This window comes from Sparus aurata, chromosome 5, assembly GCF_900880675.1.
Source record: "Sparus aurata chromosome 5, fSpaAur1.1, whole genome shotgun sequence".
Lineage (NCBI taxonomy): Eukaryota > Metazoa > Chordata > Actinopteri > Spariformes > Sparidae > Sparus > Sparus aurata.
In genome coordinates, this window is record NC_044191.1 from 37528541 (window position 1) to 37551040 (window position 22500).

General features: G+C 45.7%; 2 protein-coding genes across 4 annotated transcripts in view; both read left to right on the forward strand.

The window, feature by feature from the left end:
• card9 (caspase recruitment domain family, member 9) overlaps window positions 1–6685 on the forward strand; it is a 10121-nt gene extending 3436 nt beyond the window's left edge. The window contains exons 7-13 of the mRNA XM_030418216.1: window positions 325–618; window positions 853–978; window positions 1065–1253; window positions 1319–1382; window positions 1467–1594; window positions 5691–5749; window positions 5833–6685. Coding sequence (XP_030274076.1) covers window positions 325–618; window positions 853–978; window positions 1065–1253; window positions 1319–1382; window positions 1467–1594; window positions 5691–5749; window positions 5833–5920 — 948 coding nt within the window. The 3' untranslated portion in view covers window positions 5921–6685. The remainder of the gene's footprint in view (window positions 1–324; window positions 619–852; window positions 979–1064; window positions 1254–1318; window positions 1383–1466; window positions 1595–5690; window positions 5750–5832) is intronic.
• A 90-nt stretch (window positions 6686–6775) lies between these two features.
• Window positions 6776–22500, forward strand: part of ccdc180 (coiled-coil domain containing 180) — a 20563-nt gene continuing 4838 nt past the window's right edge. The window contains exons 1-25 of one of the 3 annotated variants that reach the window (XM_030418214.1): window positions 6776–7047; window positions 8387–8484; window positions 8571–8656; window positions 8807–8904; window positions 8997–9116; window positions 9222–9332; window positions 9452–9547; window positions 9627–9790; window positions 12031–12123; window positions 12218–12291; window positions 12446–12534; window positions 12656–12775; window positions 12876–13049; window positions 13183–13298; window positions 13931–14057; window positions 14161–14215; window positions 14285–14376; window positions 14454–14623; window positions 14709–14878; window positions 15059–15239; window positions 15319–15465; window positions 15552–15696; window positions 21832–21948; window positions 22075–22152; window positions 22322–22405. In XM_030418214.1, the coding sequence (XP_030274074.1) occupies window positions 6988–7047; window positions 8387–8484; window positions 8571–8656; window positions 8807–8904; window positions 8997–9116; window positions 9222–9332; window positions 9452–9547; window positions 9627–9790; window positions 12031–12123; window positions 12218–12291; window positions 12446–12534; window positions 12656–12775; window positions 12876–13049; window positions 13183–13298; window positions 13931–14057; window positions 14161–14215; window positions 14285–14376; window positions 14454–14623; window positions 14709–14878; window positions 15059–15239; window positions 15319–15465; window positions 15552–15696; window positions 21832–21948; window positions 22075–22152; window positions 22322–22405 (2865 nt within the window). In that variant the 5' untranslated portion in view covers window positions 6776–6987. The remainder of the gene's footprint in view (window positions 7048–8386; window positions 8485–8570; window positions 8657–8806; window positions 8905–8996; window positions 9117–9221; window positions 9333–9451; window positions 9548–9626; window positions 9791–12030; window positions 12124–12217; window positions 12292–12445; window positions 12535–12655; window positions 12776–12875; window positions 13050–13182; window positions 13299–13930; window positions 14058–14160; window positions 14216–14284; window positions 14377–14453; window positions 14624–14708; window positions 14879–15058; window positions 15240–15318; window positions 15466–15551; window positions 15697–21831; window positions 21949–22074; window positions 22153–22321; window positions 22406–22500) is intronic. The other 2 variants (XM_030418213.1, XM_030418215.1) reach the window with 2 other exon arrangements.

Below are 22500 nucleotides of genomic sequence, written 5' to 3' on the forward strand. Positions count from 1 at the left end.
ACCTCACACGCACCTCACACGCACCTCACGCACCTCGCGCACCTCACGCGCACCTCACGCGCACCTCACGCACCTCACGCACCTCACGCACCTCACGCACCTCACACGCACCTCACACGCACCTCACGCACCTCACGCGCACCTCACGCACCTCACGCACCTCACGCACACCTCGCGCACCTCACGCACACCTCACGCACACCTCACGCACACCTCACGCACCTCACACACACCTCACGCACACCTCACGCACACCTCACGCACACCTCACGCACCTCACACACACCTCACGCACCTCACGGGTGTTACCACGTGTGTTTTCAGAGCAGGAGTCTGGCTCTGCCCACAGCCACCTTCTTCCATCCCCAAAGACTGGAGGAGATCAAAGAGGAGAAGCAGGAGGAAAAGAAGGAGGAGACGGAGGAGGAGGAGATGGAGGAGAAGGAGAAGAAGAAGGAGGAGAAGAAGGAGGAGGAGAAGGAGAAGAAGGAGGAGGAGAAGAAGCAGGAGACAAAAGAGGAGAAGCAGAAGGGTCCAGGTCCTCTCCAGATGAACCTCCTCACCACAGTGTTTGGACTGAGAAGAGACCTCCACAGAGCAGAGGAGCAGAGAGCCAGGGTGAGGAGGAGGAGGAGGAGGAGGAGGAGGAGTTTCTGTTCTAACAGATAAAATCCTGTCAGGAAGTGATGATGCTCTCTGACCTGCTGGAGGCTTTTATTTTGAAACAAATGAAAGAAGTGAAAATTCTACAGAAGACAGTTTTATCCAAATAAAAGAGTTCAGGTAGAGTTAGTCATGTGTGTGTGTGTGTGTGTGTGTAACAAACTCATCACAGTGTTTGTTTGTGTGCAGAGCGAGGAGGAGAAGGAGGAGCTGGAGCTCAGGTGTGCTCAGCTGAAAGGAGACGCAAAGATGTACCGACAACGAAACAAACAAACCCTCCGACAGCTGGAGGAGGTGATCAGAGAGAGAGACAAGGTGAGGAGGAGGAAGAGGAGTCTCTGAAAGAGATGATGATAATGATGATGATGTCATGAGTGTAAGGCCTCTCATTGGTGCTCCAGGCTCTGTTGTCGAGGGTGGAGCAGCAGGAGGAGGCACGGCTGCTCCTGCAGGAGAAGGATCAGTACAGGGAGCAGGTCAGAACGCTCACTGAGCAATCTGATAAGCTGGAGCTCCTCCTGCTACGGTCACAGGGGGAGGAGCTACAACTGAGGACACGCCTCCGCAGACTCACCTGCAGAAGTCACCAGGTGAGGGGGGGAGGAGGAGGTTTTCATGATGTCAGTGATGATGTAATGATGTGTTTCTCCTTCAGTGTGACAGGAGCAGTGAGGAGGAGGAGGAGGAGGAGCAGGAGCCTTCAGAGAATGCAGCTAAAGGTCAGAGTCTTGTCACGTGTCAAGTGACATCATATTGCATCATGTGACCTGTCGTCATGTGACCTGTCGTCATGTGACCAACAGGCAGCAGTGAGGAGGTGCCCAGTGGGACGTCAGGGGAGAACGAGGAGGCGTTGGTGCTGCAGCAGCTCGACTCTCCTGTAGGAGGTGCCACAGCGTGTGAACAGAGGACCAGGACTGCTGCTTCATGGGTAATCTGTGAGATGTGTGGATCATGGCCTCACTCTTAGAAGAATGTATTCTATATCTGGAAAAGGAGCCATATTTATAAATGTACTCAGTTAATTTGGGGATGATTGTCTTGTGGAGTCGAGGTCGATTAAAACGTCGCCGACACACAGAGACATTTTGTGCTGTTGGCCACTTAAGGTGATTCCTGTTACGCTGACATCGTGTCTGACAGCTGCAGCTCGAGGCTCAAGAAGCAAACCTGCCTCGTTCAGTACTGAACTGGACCTGAGCGTCTGTGATCACAGCTGATAGAGGTGAAGAGTAAAGGTGAGGCCTCTGCAGCCTGGCCGGCTTTCTCTGCGTCCGGAGAAACAGCACAGGCTCAACCTTCTTACATCATGAGAAGAATTACCTCCTCCGAATGAACCCGGTCGGATCGTTAGTGATGACATTGGGCAGGATTTTCTCAGGGATGAACTTTTGCTTAAAGCTTCTTGTGTAAGTTCAGAACCGGCACGGGTCCATATGAAGAACATTCTTCTGGCGCTTTGCCCTATTTTGGTACCAGAGAGATATTTGCCTCCCTTTTGGGATGGGGGTATGAATTATGAGGTATAAAGAAAAATATTTTAAAAGTATCATTAATTTCTTCATTCTTATGACTAATAGTTGCCTTTGAGTGAATGTTCTGGGAATAAGCCCTGTTAAGGAGATGATGAGCCAGATAGCGATGAGGTTTATTCACAAATGAGTTTGTCCTCACTAAGAACGTTGATGTTTCAGCTTCTTTGGTTAACAAACAGCTTCTAGCACAGTTTTGACTCTTTGCAAGAAACCCATCTTTCAGATTTAGAGCACGCTTAATTAAAAAGAACGGGCTTTAAGTATCAGTTCTCATCATCATATGCAAATAGCATAGGAGAGGGGGGGCAATATTAATTTCCAGTAAAATGTGTTTTGAGTCCCTATTTGAAAAGAAGGACACAGAAGGAAGATATGTGTTTTTGAGAGGGAGCTGAAATGGCTCATTGATAACTTTGCTGAATATATATGCCCCCCCCCCCGATTCTGATTGGAGTTTTTTTAGTCAAACATTTGAATTGATTATAGCAGATTCTCAAGGGGTATTAATTTGTGGGGGTGATCTCAATATTAGATTATGCCCAAAACTGGATTCATCAAAACACAGGTAGCTCAGCCCAGTCACCTGAACACAAGGATCAATTCAGCAATAATAAGTAATAAGGATATTGGTTTAGTAGATGTGTGGAGAGAATTAAATCCCGTAAAGAGAGATTATACATATTTTTCTAATCCACACTTGTTGTATTCAAGGATTGACTACTTTTTAATCTTTGGTAAAGATTTACACTGGGTTGGTGATTGCAGCATGGGGATTATGGACCTTTCGGACCCATAATCCTGTATTAGCCCTCTGTATTTAAAACTAAATCTCAAACAGTCCCAGAGAAACACCTTATGGAGATTAAACATACATATATTGAATCATATGAAGGACCAAATTAAGAATGATATTACCGACTTTTTGGAACAGAACGACAATGGTGAGGTTACACCTCCGATATTATGGGATGCATGTCAAGCAGTGCTGAGGGGAAAGATAATCGGATACAGTTCCCACTTAAAAAGAGCGAAGCTGAAAGAGCTAAACCAGCTCCAAACAGAGTTGAAACAGTTAGAACAAAAACATAAAGACACAAATGACAAGGAAATTAAAGAAGCACTTAGGAAGAAAAAGAATGAAGTAGATGAGATCTATACAAGAGATATACAAAAAAAGTTAATATTTACAAAACAAAAGTATTATGAAGGATTTTGGAAAGCCAGTAAATTGTCGGCTTATAGGCTGAAAAAGCAACAGGCAGAGAATTCAGTCCATGAAATTAAAAACCCGATGACTAATTTAATACAGTATAAATTGGAAGAGATACAGAATAGCTTTGAAACATATTTTCAAAGACTATACTCTCAACCTCATGTTGATAGAGGGAAAATGGAAGAATTTTTGAGAAAATGAATCTTCCTAAATTGACGGATGAGCAGAGTAACCAACTTGCAGTAGAAATTACAGAGAAAGAAATAAGAGCAGCCATAGCCCATCTCAAATCAGGGAAAGCCCCTGGTGTGGGGTGATGGGGGATTCATTGATCCCTATGTTGCAGTCCACCTTTAATTGGGTCCTTAAAAGGAATATAATTCCCCTCCTGGAGGGAAGCAGTAATTTCACTTATTCCAAAAGAGGGGAAGGATAGATCTGAATGCGGTAACTATAGACCGGTTAGCGTGTTAAATCAGGACTATAAGATCTTTACACATATACTGGCCAAACGAATAGAAGGACTGTTGCCACAAATCATCAGCCTTGACCAGACGGGTTTTAATGGTTTTAATCGAGGGCGCTGCTCTCGACCGGCTCGCCTCCCACCTCACTGACAGGCAACAGTTCGTCTCCCTCTCCGGCCACACATCCACCCTCTCTCCTGTTACGCAGGGGGTCCCTCAGGGCTCAGTCCTCGGCCTCCTGCTCTTCATCTGCTACCTGTTCCCCCTTGGACACCTCATCCGCAAACTCAACCTCGACTTCCACTGTTATGCTGATGACACCCAGATCTACATCCGCACCAAACCCACCCAAAATCCTCCACTCAACCACATCGAAACCTGCTTCTCTGCAATAACAACATGGCTGTCCCAGAACTTCCTCAAACTCAACAGTGACAAAACAGAGCTCCTCCTCATTGGCACAAAATCCACTCTGAACAAAACTGGACCCACCTCACTTACCATCGACAGCTCGATCATCTCTCTCTCCCCCCTGGCATGCAACCTTGGCGTTATCCTGGACCCCACCCTCTCCTTTGATCCCCATGTCAGCTCCACTGTCAAGACCTCCTACTTCCACCTCCGCCGCATTGCCAAATTCAGACACTGCCTCTCCCCCCCTGCTGCTGAATCCCTCATCCACGCCTTCATCTCCTCACGTCTCGACTACTGCAACTCCCTCCTCACTGGCATCATTCACTCTCATTCCCTCCATAGACTTCAAACGGTCCAAAACTCTGCTGCTCGCCTCCTCACTCACCCCCGGTCCCGTGAACACATCACCCCCGTTCTCTACATGATTGTGAACGTGCTCCTTTTTTAGGAAACTCAGACATGTTTCCCTCTGAACAGCGTTGTGTTTCCCTCTCACTGTCCAGCTGCAGATCTCCAGCATTGATTTGTCTCTACAGAATATAGATGACGTCGAGGGCAACAAAGGACAGATAATAAAAAACATAACTTTATACAACAGTCATCAAACAGAAACAACAGGGACACACAGGGGTCAGACTTTGAGCTGCTCGTCCACCGTTTAGCTTTTATTTATTTTTTTCCTCAAATCGAAAGTAGATTATTTGGCAACACGTCTCAAGTACGGCCAATACAGGAAGAGATCTTAAACTCAGCAGGAAACCCAGACACACTTTTCTACACTGTGCAGATCTGAGAGCCCCGAACATCTCTTCAGAAGTGCGTTAGCAAAATAAACATAATACTCTGAGAACCCATCCAGAAACACATGAGCAGCAATCCAGCAACGGAAATCTAAACCTCGGGAGGCGGCGGGTCACAGCCCGGCGGGTCAGAACCTAACCCTAACCCGTCGGCAGTGTTTTGGTTAACAGCTCTGCCTTTGAAGCTAACTTGCAGCAGCTCCAGCAGCCAGGTTTTAAAAAAGGAGACCAGGTTACTGCGCTCGCTGCCTTCGGGTAGTCCAGTGGTGCGAGTATTACACCGTCGTCTCCTGTTATCTAGCGCATTGATTTTATCCAGCGCTGTCGCTAACTTCTTCCAGATTTTGGCTAGCTTAGCATCTTCAGAGTCGGAGATGTGTTGCTCAGCTTTGATAAGCAGAGTATCAAATGCAGTGATTTTAGACTAGCACACCTCAGTCTTCTTAAGAACAGGCTGTCTCCACATGACCCAACTGCAGTACGACTGTTACAACAGTGGGTGTCACTTCGTCTGAAATATGAGGAACATCATTGGTATCAATACTCCGATTCTGCTGAACCTCTACCTGTCTCTCTCTGTCTGCCTGTCTGTCTATAGGAGGAGGAGACAGATGGCTGTCGCACCTCCAGAAGTCGACCCAACTTCTTTTACCGCAGGTGAGCTCAGATTCTGGTCCAGTCGATATGAAAATGTTTGTCATGCCGGCTGTCTCAGCTTGTTCTTGTTTCCATGACAACAGGAAGCGGGCCGTCCGGTCCAAGCTCTGCTGTAAGGAGTACACAGCTGGTCACCTTGACGACAGCAGTGACATCACCGACTCTGACTGAACTGAAGTTTGACCTGTTTCACTTTGAGCTGTGATTGGATTTGATTTATTATTTTTTTTCTTAGTGAGTTGTTCTTAGGTGTCCTCATCAGTCATGTGATCCACTCATCAAATTACAATCATTACCGCTCATCAAACAGCAGGTTTCTGTTTATACTCCCAACCAACTGCTAACTGCTGCTAACTGTTCTTGTTTTTATACATCCACCACTGTAGCTATTGTTAGCTTGTTAGCTTAGTCAGCCATGCAGCTTCCTGGGCTACTGGGGGAAGCACAGGAGCGGTGGACTGTTAGGAGAAAGGTTTTCAGGTCCAGGGCTAGCTGGTTAGCATGCTAACTTCAGTAAATGTTTCAGCAACACAAAACAAAGACGTCTAACTTCAACACTGTACATCATCATCATGTGACATATAATCGACTTTGTCCAGTCTGATGTTTCTGATGTTCTGTGTTTTTCTCTTTTGTTTTCAGTTAGAAGTGTCAAACAGATCAAATTAATGTGAGCAGCAGTTTAAAACAATAAAACACCCTGCTGAAAAAAAAACCCAGCACCAAAACACAACATACGCTTGTCTTGCTGGTTACCAGTCACTAGCAAGACCATTGTTGTGTTTTGGTGCTGGTCTATGCTCTTTTTCTTAGCAGGGCAGATCGAATACAGACTTTTATTTTGAAAGAGGTGAAAGACGGACACTAAAACTGAGCAGTGAGTTGCTCTCCATGAGTTACTATAATGTTCACAAAATAAAGTCTCTTCTCTGCTTCCTGGTGTGACTTCCTTGTGATTTTCTCCTACATTTCTCGCGGACCATGAACGTCGCAGAGTGTTCGGCGCTCTTGTTGCCATGGTGACGGAGAGACACTAAGACTGGCTGAGGGAAACGTGCAGGTCCTGGTGCTGTTCCAGGTCCAGTCTGAGATTAACGACTTTATATTGACGGGAAACAGAAGAACTAGCGAGCGGAGGGAGAGAAGGTGTCCGTTCCACAGTGTCATCTCACGGGTCAGCTCTCTGCTGCTGCCCGGTGACTCTCCTCCACGTTAGCAGCTGGCTAATCAACGTTAGCATGAGTGAGAGCAGAGCGGTACCGGGCGGGGAGGTGTACCGGCAGCTGTTCGACGCTCAGGTGGGTCCATGTTATCTGGTGTGGAACATTTTATAAAGCAAATAGTTTTAAAATGAACCAGTAAAATTATAAAAGTGTTTAATGATGATGAGACGAGAAGGAAGTCACACAGACGTTAGTCAGGTCGTTAACGTTAACTACTAGTTAGCTAACGTTAGTAAAGTTAGCATGTTGTCAGGCACTCATCAGTATGATGACGTCATCATTCTCACAGTCTGATAATTCATAAGTTTGATGACAAACTGAGACAAACTTAATGTGGGATTCAAGTCTAATCGGATCAATAGATTATTCATCTCTCTTCATACATCATACAGTTTTTATTCATGTCCAGAGGGCAACCGGAAGGGGCGTGGCATCGTCTCACTAGCAACATGCGTCCTGATCTGATCTCACTTCCGGCTCTACATGAAACAAACCATCGCTGAGACAAACAGACTCCATGTTTCTACTCAAAGACAGAAAGAAGTTCATGTAGAACATTTGCTGAATGAACAAGAAGGTCCAAATACTGCAGAATGAGTCAGAGACAGAGTTTCACAGAGTTTATAAAGTGTCTCCAACTCAACAACTCACTAAACTGACACATTTGTTAAGGGAGTCTGGGGACTTTCTCCACGGGGACAAAGAAGTAGCCTATATTGTTACTGTTTAGTGTCTTTGTAACATGTGACATGTTTAGATCAATAACATGTTTCTTCTTTCATAAATGGAGTGTAAATGGTGACATCAGTGTAAACAGTGTGTTCAAACAGCTGATCAATGTTGGCAGGTAAGACTTTAGCACTTTAGACACAGAAGCAGACAGGCTGGTACAGACATGCTGCCACAAACTGACACTTTTTACAAGGAGACAAACAACTTCAGCTGAAAGATTTAATGCTGAATTTACAACAAGGACATAATGAGCTGTTCTACTCATGAGACAACTCTTAACATCTCTACATTTGTTAAGGGAGTCTTGTTCAATCAGTGTTCACAGTAATTTAGATTCAGGCTCTTAAAGTCACCTTACATTTACATTATCAGATGCTTTTGTCCAAAGCGACACACAGTAATTAATTCACACACTGGCGGTGGCTGCCCAGGAGCAGTTTCAGATTCAGTATCTTGCCTAAGGACACTTAGACCTACAGACCAGGGGAATCGAACCAGTGACCTTCCAATAACAAGCCGCTGGCTCTACCCCTGAGCCTCAGCAGCCCTACTTTAGGATGACAGCCTCTAAAAGGCTTTATCAGAGTATCAAAGGGAATCAATAAAGGTACAGGTGTGATCACTGCGTTGATGTGACATGATGATCAGTTGTGAAGCCTTCAGTGTTGTTTGTCTTCTGAAGGTTCAGCTGTCCAGATCTCTGCTGGCTGGACGGAGAGACGCAAGGACAGACTGTCTGTCTGCAGAGGACAGTAATACACACTGCAGTACAGCCAGCAGGTAGACACACAGACACTCTGACAGCATGTCCATACATGAGCTGCATATTCAACATGTCTGTCTGTCTCTCTGTCTGTGTGTGTCAGGTGGTTGTGTCCTCTCTCCAGCAGGGAGCAGCAGTCAGATGGTGATGATGACGTTAATGATGTCAGCAGACTTCCTGACACTCTGGGTGTGTATCTTTGAGCTCTGACATCACCTGATGGATCAGAATGACTGTATAAAGCAGCATCACTTACTGTTGGACACTGCTTCATATTCAGTCTTCACAACAACCAATCACAGCTGTAGCTCCTCCTCTCTCTCTCTCTCTCTCTCTCAGTGGACGATCGTCCATGCTCTGACATCATCAAACGACTGGCTGAAAAACACATAGCAGCTTTGAAACCGCTGGAGACCGAGCTGACAGAGCTCAGCCAGGTACAACATTCTACAACATAAAACACCTGACATAGTGTGAGGTGCACATGATGCTGCTCTCACCTGAACTAATTCACAGACTGTGTTTTCAGGTGTGTGAGACTCAGGTGAGAAGTGTCAGTCTGGAGCTGCTGTGGTCTCTGCAAGAGGTTGACAACAGACTAAACATCCTGAAGGACAGAATGGAACACCTGGAACACGTCAGTCTGCAGGTAAACTTGAACACCTGGATTTTTTGACTTGTGTTTCTATAATTCGGGCTGACGATGTGATCCACTATGTTTTTATAATGTGTAAGTGTTTGTGTGTGTGGCCAGGAGGTGTGTGTTCTGTGGGAGGAGGTGGAGGAGGAGCTGAAGCTGAAGAAGATCAGGATAATGAAGCTGAACCACAAACTGACTGAATCTGAGAATGAACGAAGCAACAAGGTCAGACTGATGTTGTCATGTTTCAGTTCAGGTTCCATCCTCTTCATCTGGAGGAAGAGTCTGTTCATAAAGCGTTTAATTATATACGACCGTATGTCTGCTGCATGTGTTTCCTGTAGATCAAAGCTGTCTTAAGGAAGTACTGCCACCTGCTGGAGAAGATTGGATTCCTGCCTCCACCTGACGTCCACAGGCTGATCCACAGTGAGGCCATGGTGAGTCAGTGTAACCGCTGACCTCTGACCTCTGACCTCTGACATCCACAGAGTCACAGCTCTCCTCTGTCTGTCTCAGATGCTGAATCAGTCTCTCCTGGCGAATTGTCGTAGCGTAGCTCGTCTACTGCTGCTCCTCCAGGAGGAGAACCTGAAGCAGGAGTCACTCCTCCGTCTGCACTGGGAGGACTGTCTGCATCGCTGGAGGAGGGGCAGAGTCAATGAGGTCATCGAGCACTTCAGGTGGGCAGAGAACCAGGATGTAGATTTAGGTTCTACCAGGTTATAGACAGGTTCTACCAGGTTATAGACATTTTCTAAGAGGTTATAGACAGGTTCTAACAGGTTATAGACAGGTTCTACCAGGTTCTAGACAGGTTCTAAGAGGTTAGAGACAGGCTCTAACAGGTTAGACAGGTTCTAAGAGGTTAGAGACAGGTTCTACCAGGTTATAAACAGGTTCTAAGAGGTTATAGACAGGTTAAAACAGGTTAGACAGGTTCTACCAGGTTATTGACAGGTTAAAACAGGTTATAGACAGGTTCTAACAGGTTATAGACAGGCTCTAACAGGTTAGACAGGTTCTAAGAGGTTAGAGACAGGTTCTACCAGGTTATAAACAGGTTCTAAGAGGTTATAGACAGGTTAAAACAGGTTAGACAGGTTCTACCAGGTTATAGACAGGTTCTACCAGGTTATAGACAGGTTCTAACAGGTTATAGACAGGTTCTACCAGGTTATAGACAGGATCTAACAGGTTATAGACAGGTTAAAACAGGTTAGACAGGTTCTACCAGGTTATAGACAGTTTCTAAGAGGTTATATACAGGTTCTACCAGGTTAGACAGGTTCTAACAGGTTATAGACAGGTTAAAACAGGTTAGACAGGTTCTAACAGGTTATAAACAGGTTCTAAGAGGTTATAGACAGGTTAAAACAGGTTAGACAGGTTCTACCAGGTTATAGACAGTTTCTAAGAGGTTATATACAGGTTCTACCAGGTTAGACAGGTTCTAACAGGTTATAGACAGGTTCTACCAGGTTATTGACAGGTTAAAACAGGTTATAGACTGGTTCTAACAGGTTATAGACAGGTTCTACCAGGTTATAGACAGGTTCTAAGAGGTTAGAGACAGGTTCTACCAGGTTATAAACAGGTTCTAAGAGGTTAGAGACAGGTTCTACCAGGTTATAGACAGGTTATAACAGGTTATAGACAGGTTCTAAGAAGTTATAGACAGGTTCTACCAGGTTATAGACAGGTTCTAAGAAGTTATAGACAGGTTCTACCAGGTTATAGACAGGTTCTAAGAAGTTATAGACAGGTTCTAACAGGTTATAGACAGGTTCTAACAGGTTATAGACAGGTTCTAACAATTATAGACAGGTTCTAACAGGTTATAGACAGGTTCTAGCAGGTTATAGACAGGTTTTAACAGGTTAGACAGGTTCTAACAGGTTATAGACAGGATCTAACAGGTTAGACAGGTTCTAACAGGTTATAGACAGGTTCTAACAGGTTATAGACAGGATCTAACAGGTTATAGACAGGTTCTAACAGGTTATAGACAGGATCTAACAGGTTATAGACAGGTTCTAACAGGTTATAGACAGGTTCTAGCAGGTTATAGACAGGTTTTAACAGGTTATAGACAGGTTCTAACAGGTTATAGACAGGATCTAACGGGTTATAGACAGGTTCTAACAGGTTAGACAGGTTCTAACAGGTTATAGACAGGTTCTAACAGGTTATAGACAGGTTCTAACAGGTTAGACAGGTTCTAACAGGTTATAGACAGGTTCTAACAGGTTAGACAGGTTCTAACAGTTATAGACAGGTTCTAACAGGTTATAGACAGGATCTAACAGGTTAGACAGGTTCTAACAGGTTATAGACAGGTTCTAACAGGTTATAGACAGGTTCTAACAGGTTATAGACAGGTTCTAACAGGTTAGACAGGTTCTAACAGGTTATAGACAGGTTCTAACAGGTTAGACAGGTTCTAACAGTTATAGACAGGTTCTAACAGGTTATAGACAGGATCTAACAGGTTAGACAGGATCTAACAGGTTAGACAGGTTAGACAGGTTCTAACAGGTTATAGACAGGATCTAACAGGTTATAGACAGCTTCTAACAGGTTAGACAGGTTCTAACAGGTTATAGACAGGTTCTAACAGGTTATAGACAGGTTCTAACAGGTTATAGACAGGTTCTAACAGGTTATAGACAGGTTCTAACAGTTATAGACAGGATCTAACAGGTTAGACAGGTTCTAACAGGTTATAGACAGGATCTAACAGGTTATAGACAGGTTCTAACAGGTTATAGACAGGTTCTAACAGTTATAGACAGGATCTAACAGGTTAGACAGGTTCTAACAGGTTATAGACAGGATCTAACAGGTTATAGACAGGTTCTAACAGGTTATAGACAGGTTCTGTCAGCAGTATCGGTACTATCAGTGTTGTTTGTGTTTGCAGGAGCGTGTACAGCAGTGAAGATGATCAGCTGGTCTCAGTTCAGATGAACCAGACTCTGGCAGAACAACGCTGTGACATCATCAACAACATCTGGTAACAACAGCAGAGACTGTGTTGTGATTGGTTCAGTAAATTGGCCACACTGACACTGTGAAGACAACTGACTGCCTGTCTCTCTGTGTCTTAGCTCTCTGGTCCCGCCCTCCACTGCTCTGGTCTCTGATTGGTTCAACCAGCTGACAGCCGCCAATCAGCAGATCGGTAACTCTCCTCATGTTTCTGTCCAGCTGATTTTATTCACACCTTCATTTTGCTCATTTACAAACCTGACTGGAAACACCTGTTTACACATTGTATGTATGTGTGTGTGTGTGTGTGTGTATGTGTGTGTGTGTGTGTGTGTGTGTGTTTGCAGACAGTCTTCATGCTGATTTCCTCCATCAGCTGCGTTGTTGTTATGAACAGGTGTGGCAGGATCGACTGGCTGCGGTGGAGCGTTGTAAGGTAACATTTACTTCCTGTTATATCTTAGAGTCATGTGATCTTGTCCTCTGAGAGAAACCAATCAGAAGATTTGGTGCCATTATTGATTATTGACTCGTGTTTTTCACATGTTCTCCTGCAGGAGGAGCTCTCTGCTCTGCAGCTGTCAGAAGAGGAGCTGAACGAAGTCGTCGCCTCTCAGCTCCTCACTCTGACTGGACGAAGCCAGAGACAGGATGAAAAGCGATTGGTTGCTTTAGACGTCAGTCACACAAACCTCACTGAGCCTGAATCTGATTATCCACGTTTACCTGCATACCTGTAACCTGTCTCTACCTATCTGTCTACCTGTCTGTCTGTAGCTGTGTTGTGACTCTGTGGCCCGCCACGCTCTCAGTGTCAGCCGGTGTGTGTTTGTTGTGATGAGAGGAGCAGCGTTGCTATGGGAGACACACAGCCACAGGTTAGAGAGGAAAGAAGAAGAACTACAACGACACCTGGACAAGCTCAGAGTCTCACATCAGCAACACAGACAGGTGAGTCTCACCTCAGAGACACAGACATGAGTCTCACCTGAGAGACAGACAGGTGAGTCTCACAGCTCAGGCTTGTGAGCATCTGTCAGCAGGTAGAGGTATCTCCCATGACGCTTTGCTTCTGTGTTGTCAGAGGAAGAAAGTGCATCTGGATGACCTGCTAGCGGGACTTCGCCAGGAGAGCAGTGAGGATGCTCTGAAGACGTCTCTGGACAAAACCGTCCTCTACCTGCATGACATCAGACACAGGTAGAGGACACATGCACACATACTGCTAATGCTAATGGGTTAGGCAGTGCATTGTTATTTACAAATAATAAATATGTGTATTAACGAATGGTCCAGAAATGAGTTCTGAGTTGTGTGTAGAGTTTGTGCTGCACTGTGAACATATGAGTCTACTGTAGTCTGACAGCAGCAGGAAGGACCTGCAATACCTTCCTTCACACACCTGGTTTATTATCTGGCCCTGGTTGTTAACACACAATCATCATATTGTGAAGGTGAACTTCCTCAGTGTCAGTCAGGGTCAAAGGACAGAGGTCATTACTGCTGCATCAGGACAAATTAATCAAACTGTGTGTGTGACAAATGTTCCAATGACCAGCAAAGTCACACCTGAAGGTTTCTGGCAGTCATTTTACCTGATCAATGAACTAACTGTAAAACAGATGATCAATCGATTGTTTCTGTGTCACGTTTGTTTATAATAACACAACTGTAGAGAGCCATTTACAGATGTATCAGTCTGTGACACAACAACAGACTGCAGCTGAGACAGACAGGGCTTTATGTGTGTGTGTGTGTGTGTGTGTGTGTGTGTGTGTGTGTGTGTGTGTGTGTGTGTGTGTGTGTGTGTGTGTGTGTGTGTGTGTGCGCAGCTGCAGTGAGTGTGTCTCTGATCAGTGTGAGCTGTTGGACCGTGTCCCGTCCGTGTGTCTGGAGGAGCTCCTCACTTACAGCAGCAGTCTCGCCTCTTTCTTCCACCTCAGAAACACCTACACACCGGTAACCATGGAAACCACACACACCTGTATGTTGTAGGTTCACACATCAGCTCTCTCTCCGTCTGAAGGCTGTGAACAATAAACAAAGTGATCTTCCTCCTCAGAGTCTAGAAGAACTGCAGAAACTCCACCCATTATCTGCTCGCCCCACAGACCCGGGTCAGTACAGTTCAGGGGTCATGTTGGTTTACTGGTTTGTTCCATTCTGACTGGTCTGTTTGTTTGAAGGGGTAGAACCCAGTGAGGGGGCTGAGAATCATCCAATCAGCTGTCAGAAGGACACTGACCCTGCCCACCCCTCTCAGGATTGGCTGACTGAGGTGGAGTTCTGTTTAATGATTGACAAACAATGAGCGACTTCTGATTGGTCCTGAGTTAACAGCGCGTATGTGTGTAGGCGGAGTCTTCTCTGCTGGATCTTTGTGACATCAGCGGTGATGTCACATTTACATCATCCAGCGGTGTGTCCTACAGTGGCCCAGCCCTTAGATGCCCCGCCCCCAACCTGCAACAGGAAACACACCTGAGCCTGTTTCCTGTGGAGCTGCTCACACACACGCTCAGCAGGTGCACACACATACACACACAAAAATATCCCTATGGCAACAGAGGAGCGCCTCTCAGGCTGACCGTGTGTGTGTTTGATGTCCAGGACACGGTTTCTGCTCTTTGACCACCTGGAGCAGCACATTCACAACGTCTTCAGTTCAGCTGTCACCATGGTGACTGAGAGGAAGGAGATGGTGCGTTTGGAGCAGGAGCTCCACCTGCAGCAGCTGAACCCCCAACATATCCAGAACCACATATACCAACCCCGCCTGGGTAACACACACATATATCACCTACATCTATAATCTTATGTTCCTTGTGTTCATCTCACACACTGACACGTGTCATGGCGGGTGTGATACGGACTGAAGGAGGAGCAGTAATGACTTCCACCTTCATCAGTCTCAGCTCAGTGTTTCCACCATTAGACTGTTTGTGTTTCTGTGTTTTTAGTGGAGCTGCAGCGCCACAGACAACATGTGGATGATCACTGTGAGGAGGTGCTAGAAGTGTTGACCACCTGCAGGTTGGAGTTACAGGAGCTGCAGACCTCCATCAGCAGGAAGAACCAGGAGTTCAGCGTCACTCTGTCTAACATGGAGAAAGATGTCCTATCAGCTGACAGCAGCCAACGGTAAAAAATGATCTGTGGTCAGATCACAGACTGCCTGAACACCTGTGTCAGGTGTGACTGTCTCGCTCTGTCTCTGCAGTCTGGAGGCTGTCAGCTCCACCCTCCAGGTATGTCTGGATGAACATATCAAAGATACCCAGTGCTGTGAGACCACCTTCAGACAGACTGTTCAGACCAGACTGGAGGAGGTCAGAGACAGAACAGCACAGCTCCTCAACTCCTTCAGGTAACACCTGGGACCCTTGGAACAAGAATCACCTGATCAAATAAGTCAAAAGATAAACTTCTGAAATGAATTTTGTCCTCCTGCAGGTTGTTTATTGAAGGAGGAGATTTTGCTCCTCAGGAGTTGAAAGTGTTTCAGAGGATGCTGAAAGAGGAGACTGAACAGATCCGTGTGACAGAAGAGTCCATTTACACTGAGCTGGAGCTGTTTAAGTCCACAAGTTTACAGCAGGTATCAACTTCTCTACTCTCTGACCATCCGCGGCGCTACTATTGAGTTAGGGTTAGGGCCAGGCCTATAGTGAGTAGTGAGTGATTTTCATTCTAGCTGTTCATCCAATAAGCAGCCCGAGGAAAGCTTTGAGTGAAAGCTTCTCAGCCAATCAGCGGCTTCTATCCCACGTGTGGACTCTTAACCCTGCCCACAGGCTGCACGGTCACCAGCAAGTGATCCAATGAAATGAATGACGTTGGCGGGCAAGCTTTTTAAGCAAGCTCAATGAGACAGACTCAGACGGTAGTTAGCTAATCTGAAACGTCAACGTGGCAAAGCAAAGCAGCTTGTTGTCATTTAATTCACCAAGAAACGCTCTGAGGAGCAGGAGGAGGAAACTCCTGCCACTTTAAGTAACATTATGAGTGACGAGTTACCATCCAGCTCGGCCGCCCTCTCCCCATCAAGTCCTCCCGTAGCCACTCCCTCACACCAGCAAGGCAAGTAACAGTTAGGCTAACGTTAACGTTAGTGTCTGGCTGTCTGTATGGACATTTTCTGGAGGGAAAAATAATATTGGCAGTAGGCAGAGGTAACTAATTAATACTTCATTTTTGGATAAGGACAGTGCACATTGATGGACATCGGAAATGTTTCTGTAAATATGCCGGATTATAGCAGAGCTGCTAATTTGCATCCGTAGTCCTTAAAAAGAATAAAAAATACAAATAGATATGATAGCATTTTATGTGTTATAGGAGACAAGGGTTCAGCAGCCCAGCCCAAACACGGTTCTCCAAGAAGAACTGTCACAACATCCGCTAGACCTGTCATCAATAGATGAGCCTGCAAGCCAGCCCAACTCCACACATTCCCAGCCACACACACATCGGGGAAAGAAGGAGTTTTTCTGACAGGTGGTACTCAAAGAGTGGTACTCAGGAGAGATCCTGTGATGCGAGGTTGAGCTCATGGTCAAATGTAGTCAATAAGGTGTTAACGCTCCTGGGACCTATTTTGGAGACCCTCGCCACATTCTCCCAAAGTTCTGGCCAAACAAAACTTGAAGCTGACTCCCTACTGCACCAAATGCAAACGAAAAAGTTTATGTTTCTGCTTGTCACATTCAACCAGTTATTTGATGTCAGCGACTACGCCACTAAGGGCTTGCAATCTTCCACACTATCAGTTACAGATTGTATTGATCTGATTGAAGGGCTCAAGGACAGCTACACACATTTCAGGAATGAAAATGATACATTTGATAACGTATTGACAGATGAGCTCATGGATAAACATGAGATTGTGCGCTTGGATATCAGTGGATCACGCAAGAGGAAGTTGCCGGCCAGGTTAAGCAAATACACGTTATTTCTACTCTGGGCAAATCATCACCTGTACAGCTAAACTCAGACCTACAGAAATTATGGAATGACATACTGGACAAGCAGATGTAACGAGCTGAACACTCGTTTCAAGCCAGACACATATACGGCTTTATGACAGACGCTGCTGCCTGCTTGCCACAGTCAGACACCTTTGGTGACAAGGCTCTCATTCCTGTATTTGTGCAGCAGCTTAAAAGAAAGGCAAAGGCCAACAAGACCACAAATGAGAAAAAAGAAACACTGGTAGAAGTGCTCGACGCATGCCCCTGTGATATTTTCCCAAACATGAGCAGTCTCCTGCGGGCCCTCCTCACATTGCCCATGACGACATGTACTGTGGAGAGACTCTTTTCAGCTTTCAATCGGATAAAAACAGGCACCAGGGTAACACCGCTGACAGACAGATCCTGGCGCCGCTAGTGTCTCTAACAAACCAAGTCTGCATGAGGAGATCACGGAGGCTTTAAATCAAATCAAATCAATTTTATTTATATCGCCCAAAATCACAATCACATTGCCTCAATGGGCTTTACAATCTGTACAGTGAACAACATCCTCTGTCCTTAGACCCTCGATAGAGTGAGGAAAAACTTCACATGTTGATGGAAAAAAAAACTTTTAACAGGGTAAAAAAAACAAAGAGTGGAGAGCAATAATCCAGCAGAGCCCGGGCTGTGACGATCCAGATCAGGCAGTATTTCAAGGCAGCAGGAGCCCGGAAACGGTAGATGGTCCCAGGGGGCCGTGGTCCATCTGAAGGGAGCCTGAAAGGAAGAGGGGAGGAGGAGAAAGAGAAGGAGGAGAGAGAAGAGGAAGAGGAGGGGGAGGAGGAGGAGGGGAGGAGGAGGGGGAGGGGAGGAGGAGGGGGAGGGAGGAGGAGGAGGACGAGGGGGAGGAGGAGGAGGAGGAGGAGGAGGAGGAGGAGGAGGAGGAGGGAGGAAGAGGAGGAGGAGGAGGAGGAGGAGGACGAGGGAGGAGGAGGAGGAGGAGGGGAGGAGGAGGAGGAGGAGGAAGAAGAGGGGAGGAGGAGAAGAGGAAGAGAGGAGGAGAGAGAAGAGGAAGAGGAGGGGAGGAGGAGGAGGAGGAGGAGGGAGGAGGAGGAGGGAGGAGGAGGAGGGGGAGGAGGAGGAGGAGGGGAGAAGAAGAGGAGGAGAGAGAAGAGGAAGAGGAGGAGGAGGAGGAGGAGGAGAGGAGGGGAGGAGGAGGAGGAGGAGAAGAAGAGGAGGAGAGAGAAGAGGAGGAGGAGGGGGAGGAGGAGGAGGAGGAGGAGGAGGAGGAGGAGAAAGCTATAGAGAGTGTAGAGAGTGACACAGCTTGCAGCTTGTGGGAACAGAAAACAAAAACAAAGGTTAGAGAAATGCAGTATTTATCAGAATAAACAGATTGTTTCTCGTCAGCAGCACAGTGTAACTCTAGTAGTATAGGAACTCATTGAGACTGACACCGACCCACTGAAGAAGCTCACAGTTGATATCAGGCTAATTAAAGGCTAAATGGAAGAAGTGAGATTTGAGTTTAGATTTAAAGGCGTCAACAGAGCCAGCTGGTCTGAGGTCAGCTGGGAGGTTATTCCAGAGGAAAGCAGCCCGATAGGAGAAAGCCCTGCAGCCAGCTGACTTCTTCTTGATCCTGGGATCCAGCAGGAGCCCTGAAGTTTGAGAGCGTAATGCCCGAGTTGGAATATATGGTGTAATGAGATCTGACATGTACGACGGGGCCGTGTACAGTTGTATGTCATCAGCACCTTAAAGTCTGATCTTAGATGCACTGGGAGCCAGTGCAGAGATGCTAAGATTGGTGTTATATGATCAAATGTTCTTGTACGTGTTCAGACTCCAGCTGCAGCATTCTGAACCATCTGAAGACTTTTAGTGCTCTCACGTGGAAGACCAGAAAATAAGGCATTGCAGTAATCCAGCCTAGATGAAACAAAGGCATGAATCAGGATCTGTGCGTCCTCAGTGGACAGGAAGGAGCGAGCTTCAGCTTTGTTGTGCAGCTGGTAGAAGGCGATCATGGTAATTTCTTTAATGTGCTGATCAGAAGAGAGTGTAGAATCAAAAGTAACACAGAAATTCTTGACGGTTGAGAAATAACACAGTTGTCGAGAGTTACAGTCACCTGATCAACATGGTGTCTCTGTGAGCCAATCGATGACCAGCATCTCAGTTTGATCTGATCAGGAGCAGGAAGTTTTCTGACATCCACTTCTTCACTGCATGTAGGCAGGTCTCTAGCTTCGTGATTTGAGATTTGTCATCAGCTTTTAAGGGCACATACAGCTGAGTGTCGTCCGCATAGCAGTGAAATGTATTCCATAGCTCCGAATCATTTGGCAGAGAGGTGAAATATATAAAGAGAAGAGCAAAGGGCCCAGAACAGAGCCCTGAGGAACTCCATACTTCACAGCAGTAAAAACTGATGAAGTACCATTGTAGGAAACACATTGTGTTCTTTCAGACAGGTACGATTTTAGCCAGGCTGTCAGGCCAGAGATGCCAAATTGACTTTCAAGTCAGTCTGACAGTATGCCATGATCTATAGTATCAAATGCAGCGCTGAGATCCAGTAACATGAGCACTGAGGTCGAGTTACAGTCTAAAGTAAATAAAATGTCATTTCCCACTTTAGTAAGGGCAGTTTCAGTGGAGTGACAGGCTCTGAACGCTGACTGAAAAGGTTCCAGGAGATTATTATTGAGTAGGGAGCCTGAAAGTTGTTGGGACACGACTCTTTCTAAGACTTCAGAGAAGAAGGGAAGGTTGGATACTGGTCGATAGTTATTTAGTGATCCTGGGTCGAGGTGTGGTTTCTTAAGTAGAGGCTGAACCACAGCAGACTTAAAACTAGAAGGGACAACACCAGTCATGAGAGATGAGTTAACAATATTTAACATTGTAGGTCCGGTGCTGGCCACAGTTCTTTAAACAGTTTTGTCTGAAAGGGGTCCAGGACGCAGGTAGCTGGTTTAGAGGATGAGACAGTTTTAGACAGTATCTCAAGGGAGATATTTTCAAAAGTGTTTAGAGCTGAGACCAACTGAGAATCAGCAGCAGGATGTTTTTTAACAAACATTGAGGAAGTCAGAGATGATGAGTTAATTTTGATTCTGATCTCATCAATTTTATTGCAAAAGAAATCTAAGAAATCATTTGCATTAAAGGGTGCACAGCTCACCGACTGTGGTTTGTGAGTAAGTTTAGCCACAGTGTTAAAGAGAAATCTAGGATTGTGTTTATTATTGTTTATTAGGCCGGAGAAATATGCAGTTCTAGCAGTATTTAGAGCACGCTTATAGTTTAGTACACTATCACGCCAGGCAAGATAAAAAACCTCCAGTTTGGATTTACGCCACGCTCGTTCCATTGTCCTGCAGGCCTGCTTGAGATCTCGGGTTTCGTCAGTAAACCAGGGAGTAGATTTCTTTGGTCGTCTTGTCCTGGTAGAGACCGGTGCCGCAGAATCGAGGAGCGAAACAAGTGCTGAGTTCACTTCATTCATGAGGCTTTCCACAGGTTTTGTCACAGTCGCAAAGGGAGCCAGGACCCCGGGCACTTTATCACTGAGCGTCGCTGTGATTGCCGGGTTGATACGACGAGAAGTAACAACATTAGTGTCACTGACATAGGGACAGGCTAATGATGCTTCAAATGTAATGAGAAAGTGGTCCGACACAGCAGAGGAGACAGAAGTGACGTTCAGGGCTGACACATCAAGTCCATGGGAAATGATCAAATCCAGAGTGTTTCCACTGGAGTGAGTGGGTTCATGGACAAGCTGAATAAAGCTGGAAATATCAAGAAGTCTCAAAAAAGCTTTCCCTAGAGGGTCAGAGGGCTTATTTAAGTGGATATTGAAATCCCTAATAATTAGGATTTTATCTGAGCGAGTCACAACATCTGCAATAAATTCACCAAATTCTTCTCTGAACTGGCAGTAAGAGGTCTGTACAGCACAACCAGGTGAAGCCTGTTCCCTGGACGAGGCTGTTACTATCTGATGAGGATGGTTTTAAAACCAGAGCCTCAAATGAAGTAAATTTAATGTCCTGGTTGGAGCTTAGGCTGAGAATAGATTTGTAGATGAGAGCAACACCTCCCCCCTGTTTAGAGGCCCGAGCAACATGGGCGTAGTTATAGTCAGGTTTCAGCCATGTTTCATATAAACCAATCATGTCCAGCTTATGCTCAGTGATCTAATCATTCATCAGTCAGGCTTTGGTTGGACAGTGATCTAATATTAATAATGCCAAATTTGATGATTTTAAGCTCATTGGAGCAGTTTCCAATGACCGGCCGTTTGGTAGAGCTTATGGTAGATAATTTAGGAATTGGAACAAGGAACCTTTTAGTAGTAGTAGGTTTTGGCTGCCTGTGCAGGAAGGGATGCAGTAGTGATTAGCTTTGGTATTTTATTCTGTAAGACTGTGTAAGGTGCTTGCTGAGACATTTCCCCACTGTCAGAGGTGGAGATCAAGATTACATTATTATGATTTACACATTTAGAGGATGATTCAATGGAAAAGTGGCGAGGGAAGGTGACAGTCTCAATGTTATGAACTAAGCTATCAGTCTGGTACTCTGTGCTATGTCCCTGACCAGCCATGTTAACTAGGCTAGTGGACTCCATACCAGCACTAACAATAACACGAGCACGCTCTCTAGAGACCTGCGACCTGCTGAGTGTTACATCCCTTGTGTCAAACCTGCTTCAAACACTGCTTTATCACTTTAACTGTCCAATAATAACATGGCTCCTTGTCCAGGTGAAGGAGGCGTCCAGTCGTTTAGAGGAGACGATCTCCCTCCTAAAGTCTGAGCTGAAATTCACAGAGAAGATCCAGAAAATTATTAGGAGCACACAAGTTCACATCAAGGCTGAGGTACCTGTCTGTCTGTCTATCAGACCTGTCTGTCTGTCTGTCTATCAGACCTGTCTGTCTGTCTGACCTGTCTGTCTGTCTGTCTATCAGACCTGTCTGTCTGTCTGACCTGTCTGTCTGTTTTAGGCAGCCAGCAGTAACCAGCAGCAGACATTCATCAGCAGCAGTTTGGAGGATTTGAGGAGAATGATGGAGAGGACACAGGTAATCACAGTCAGACAGCTGCAGCAGAACAGTGCTGTTAGTATTGTTACAGTACCGCGGTGTTAATACTAATTTAATGTATCCTTAAATGTAAATAACATAATAACAGGTTTCCATACTGTTTATTTTGCCCACCTGTCTGTCTGTCTGTCTGTCTGTCTGTCTGCAGGTGTCTCCTGATGAGGTCTTTTCTTTCCTGTCATCAGTGAATGAAGAACTCACTAAGCGCTGTCAGTACCTGGAGGTTTCATTGGTGGGTTACCTCCTTTACACTTAGACTTGCGTATCTCTCACATACCAGTGTTCTGTGCAAGTATCCGATTCCGATTCATGTTTGTTGTGTTTCTC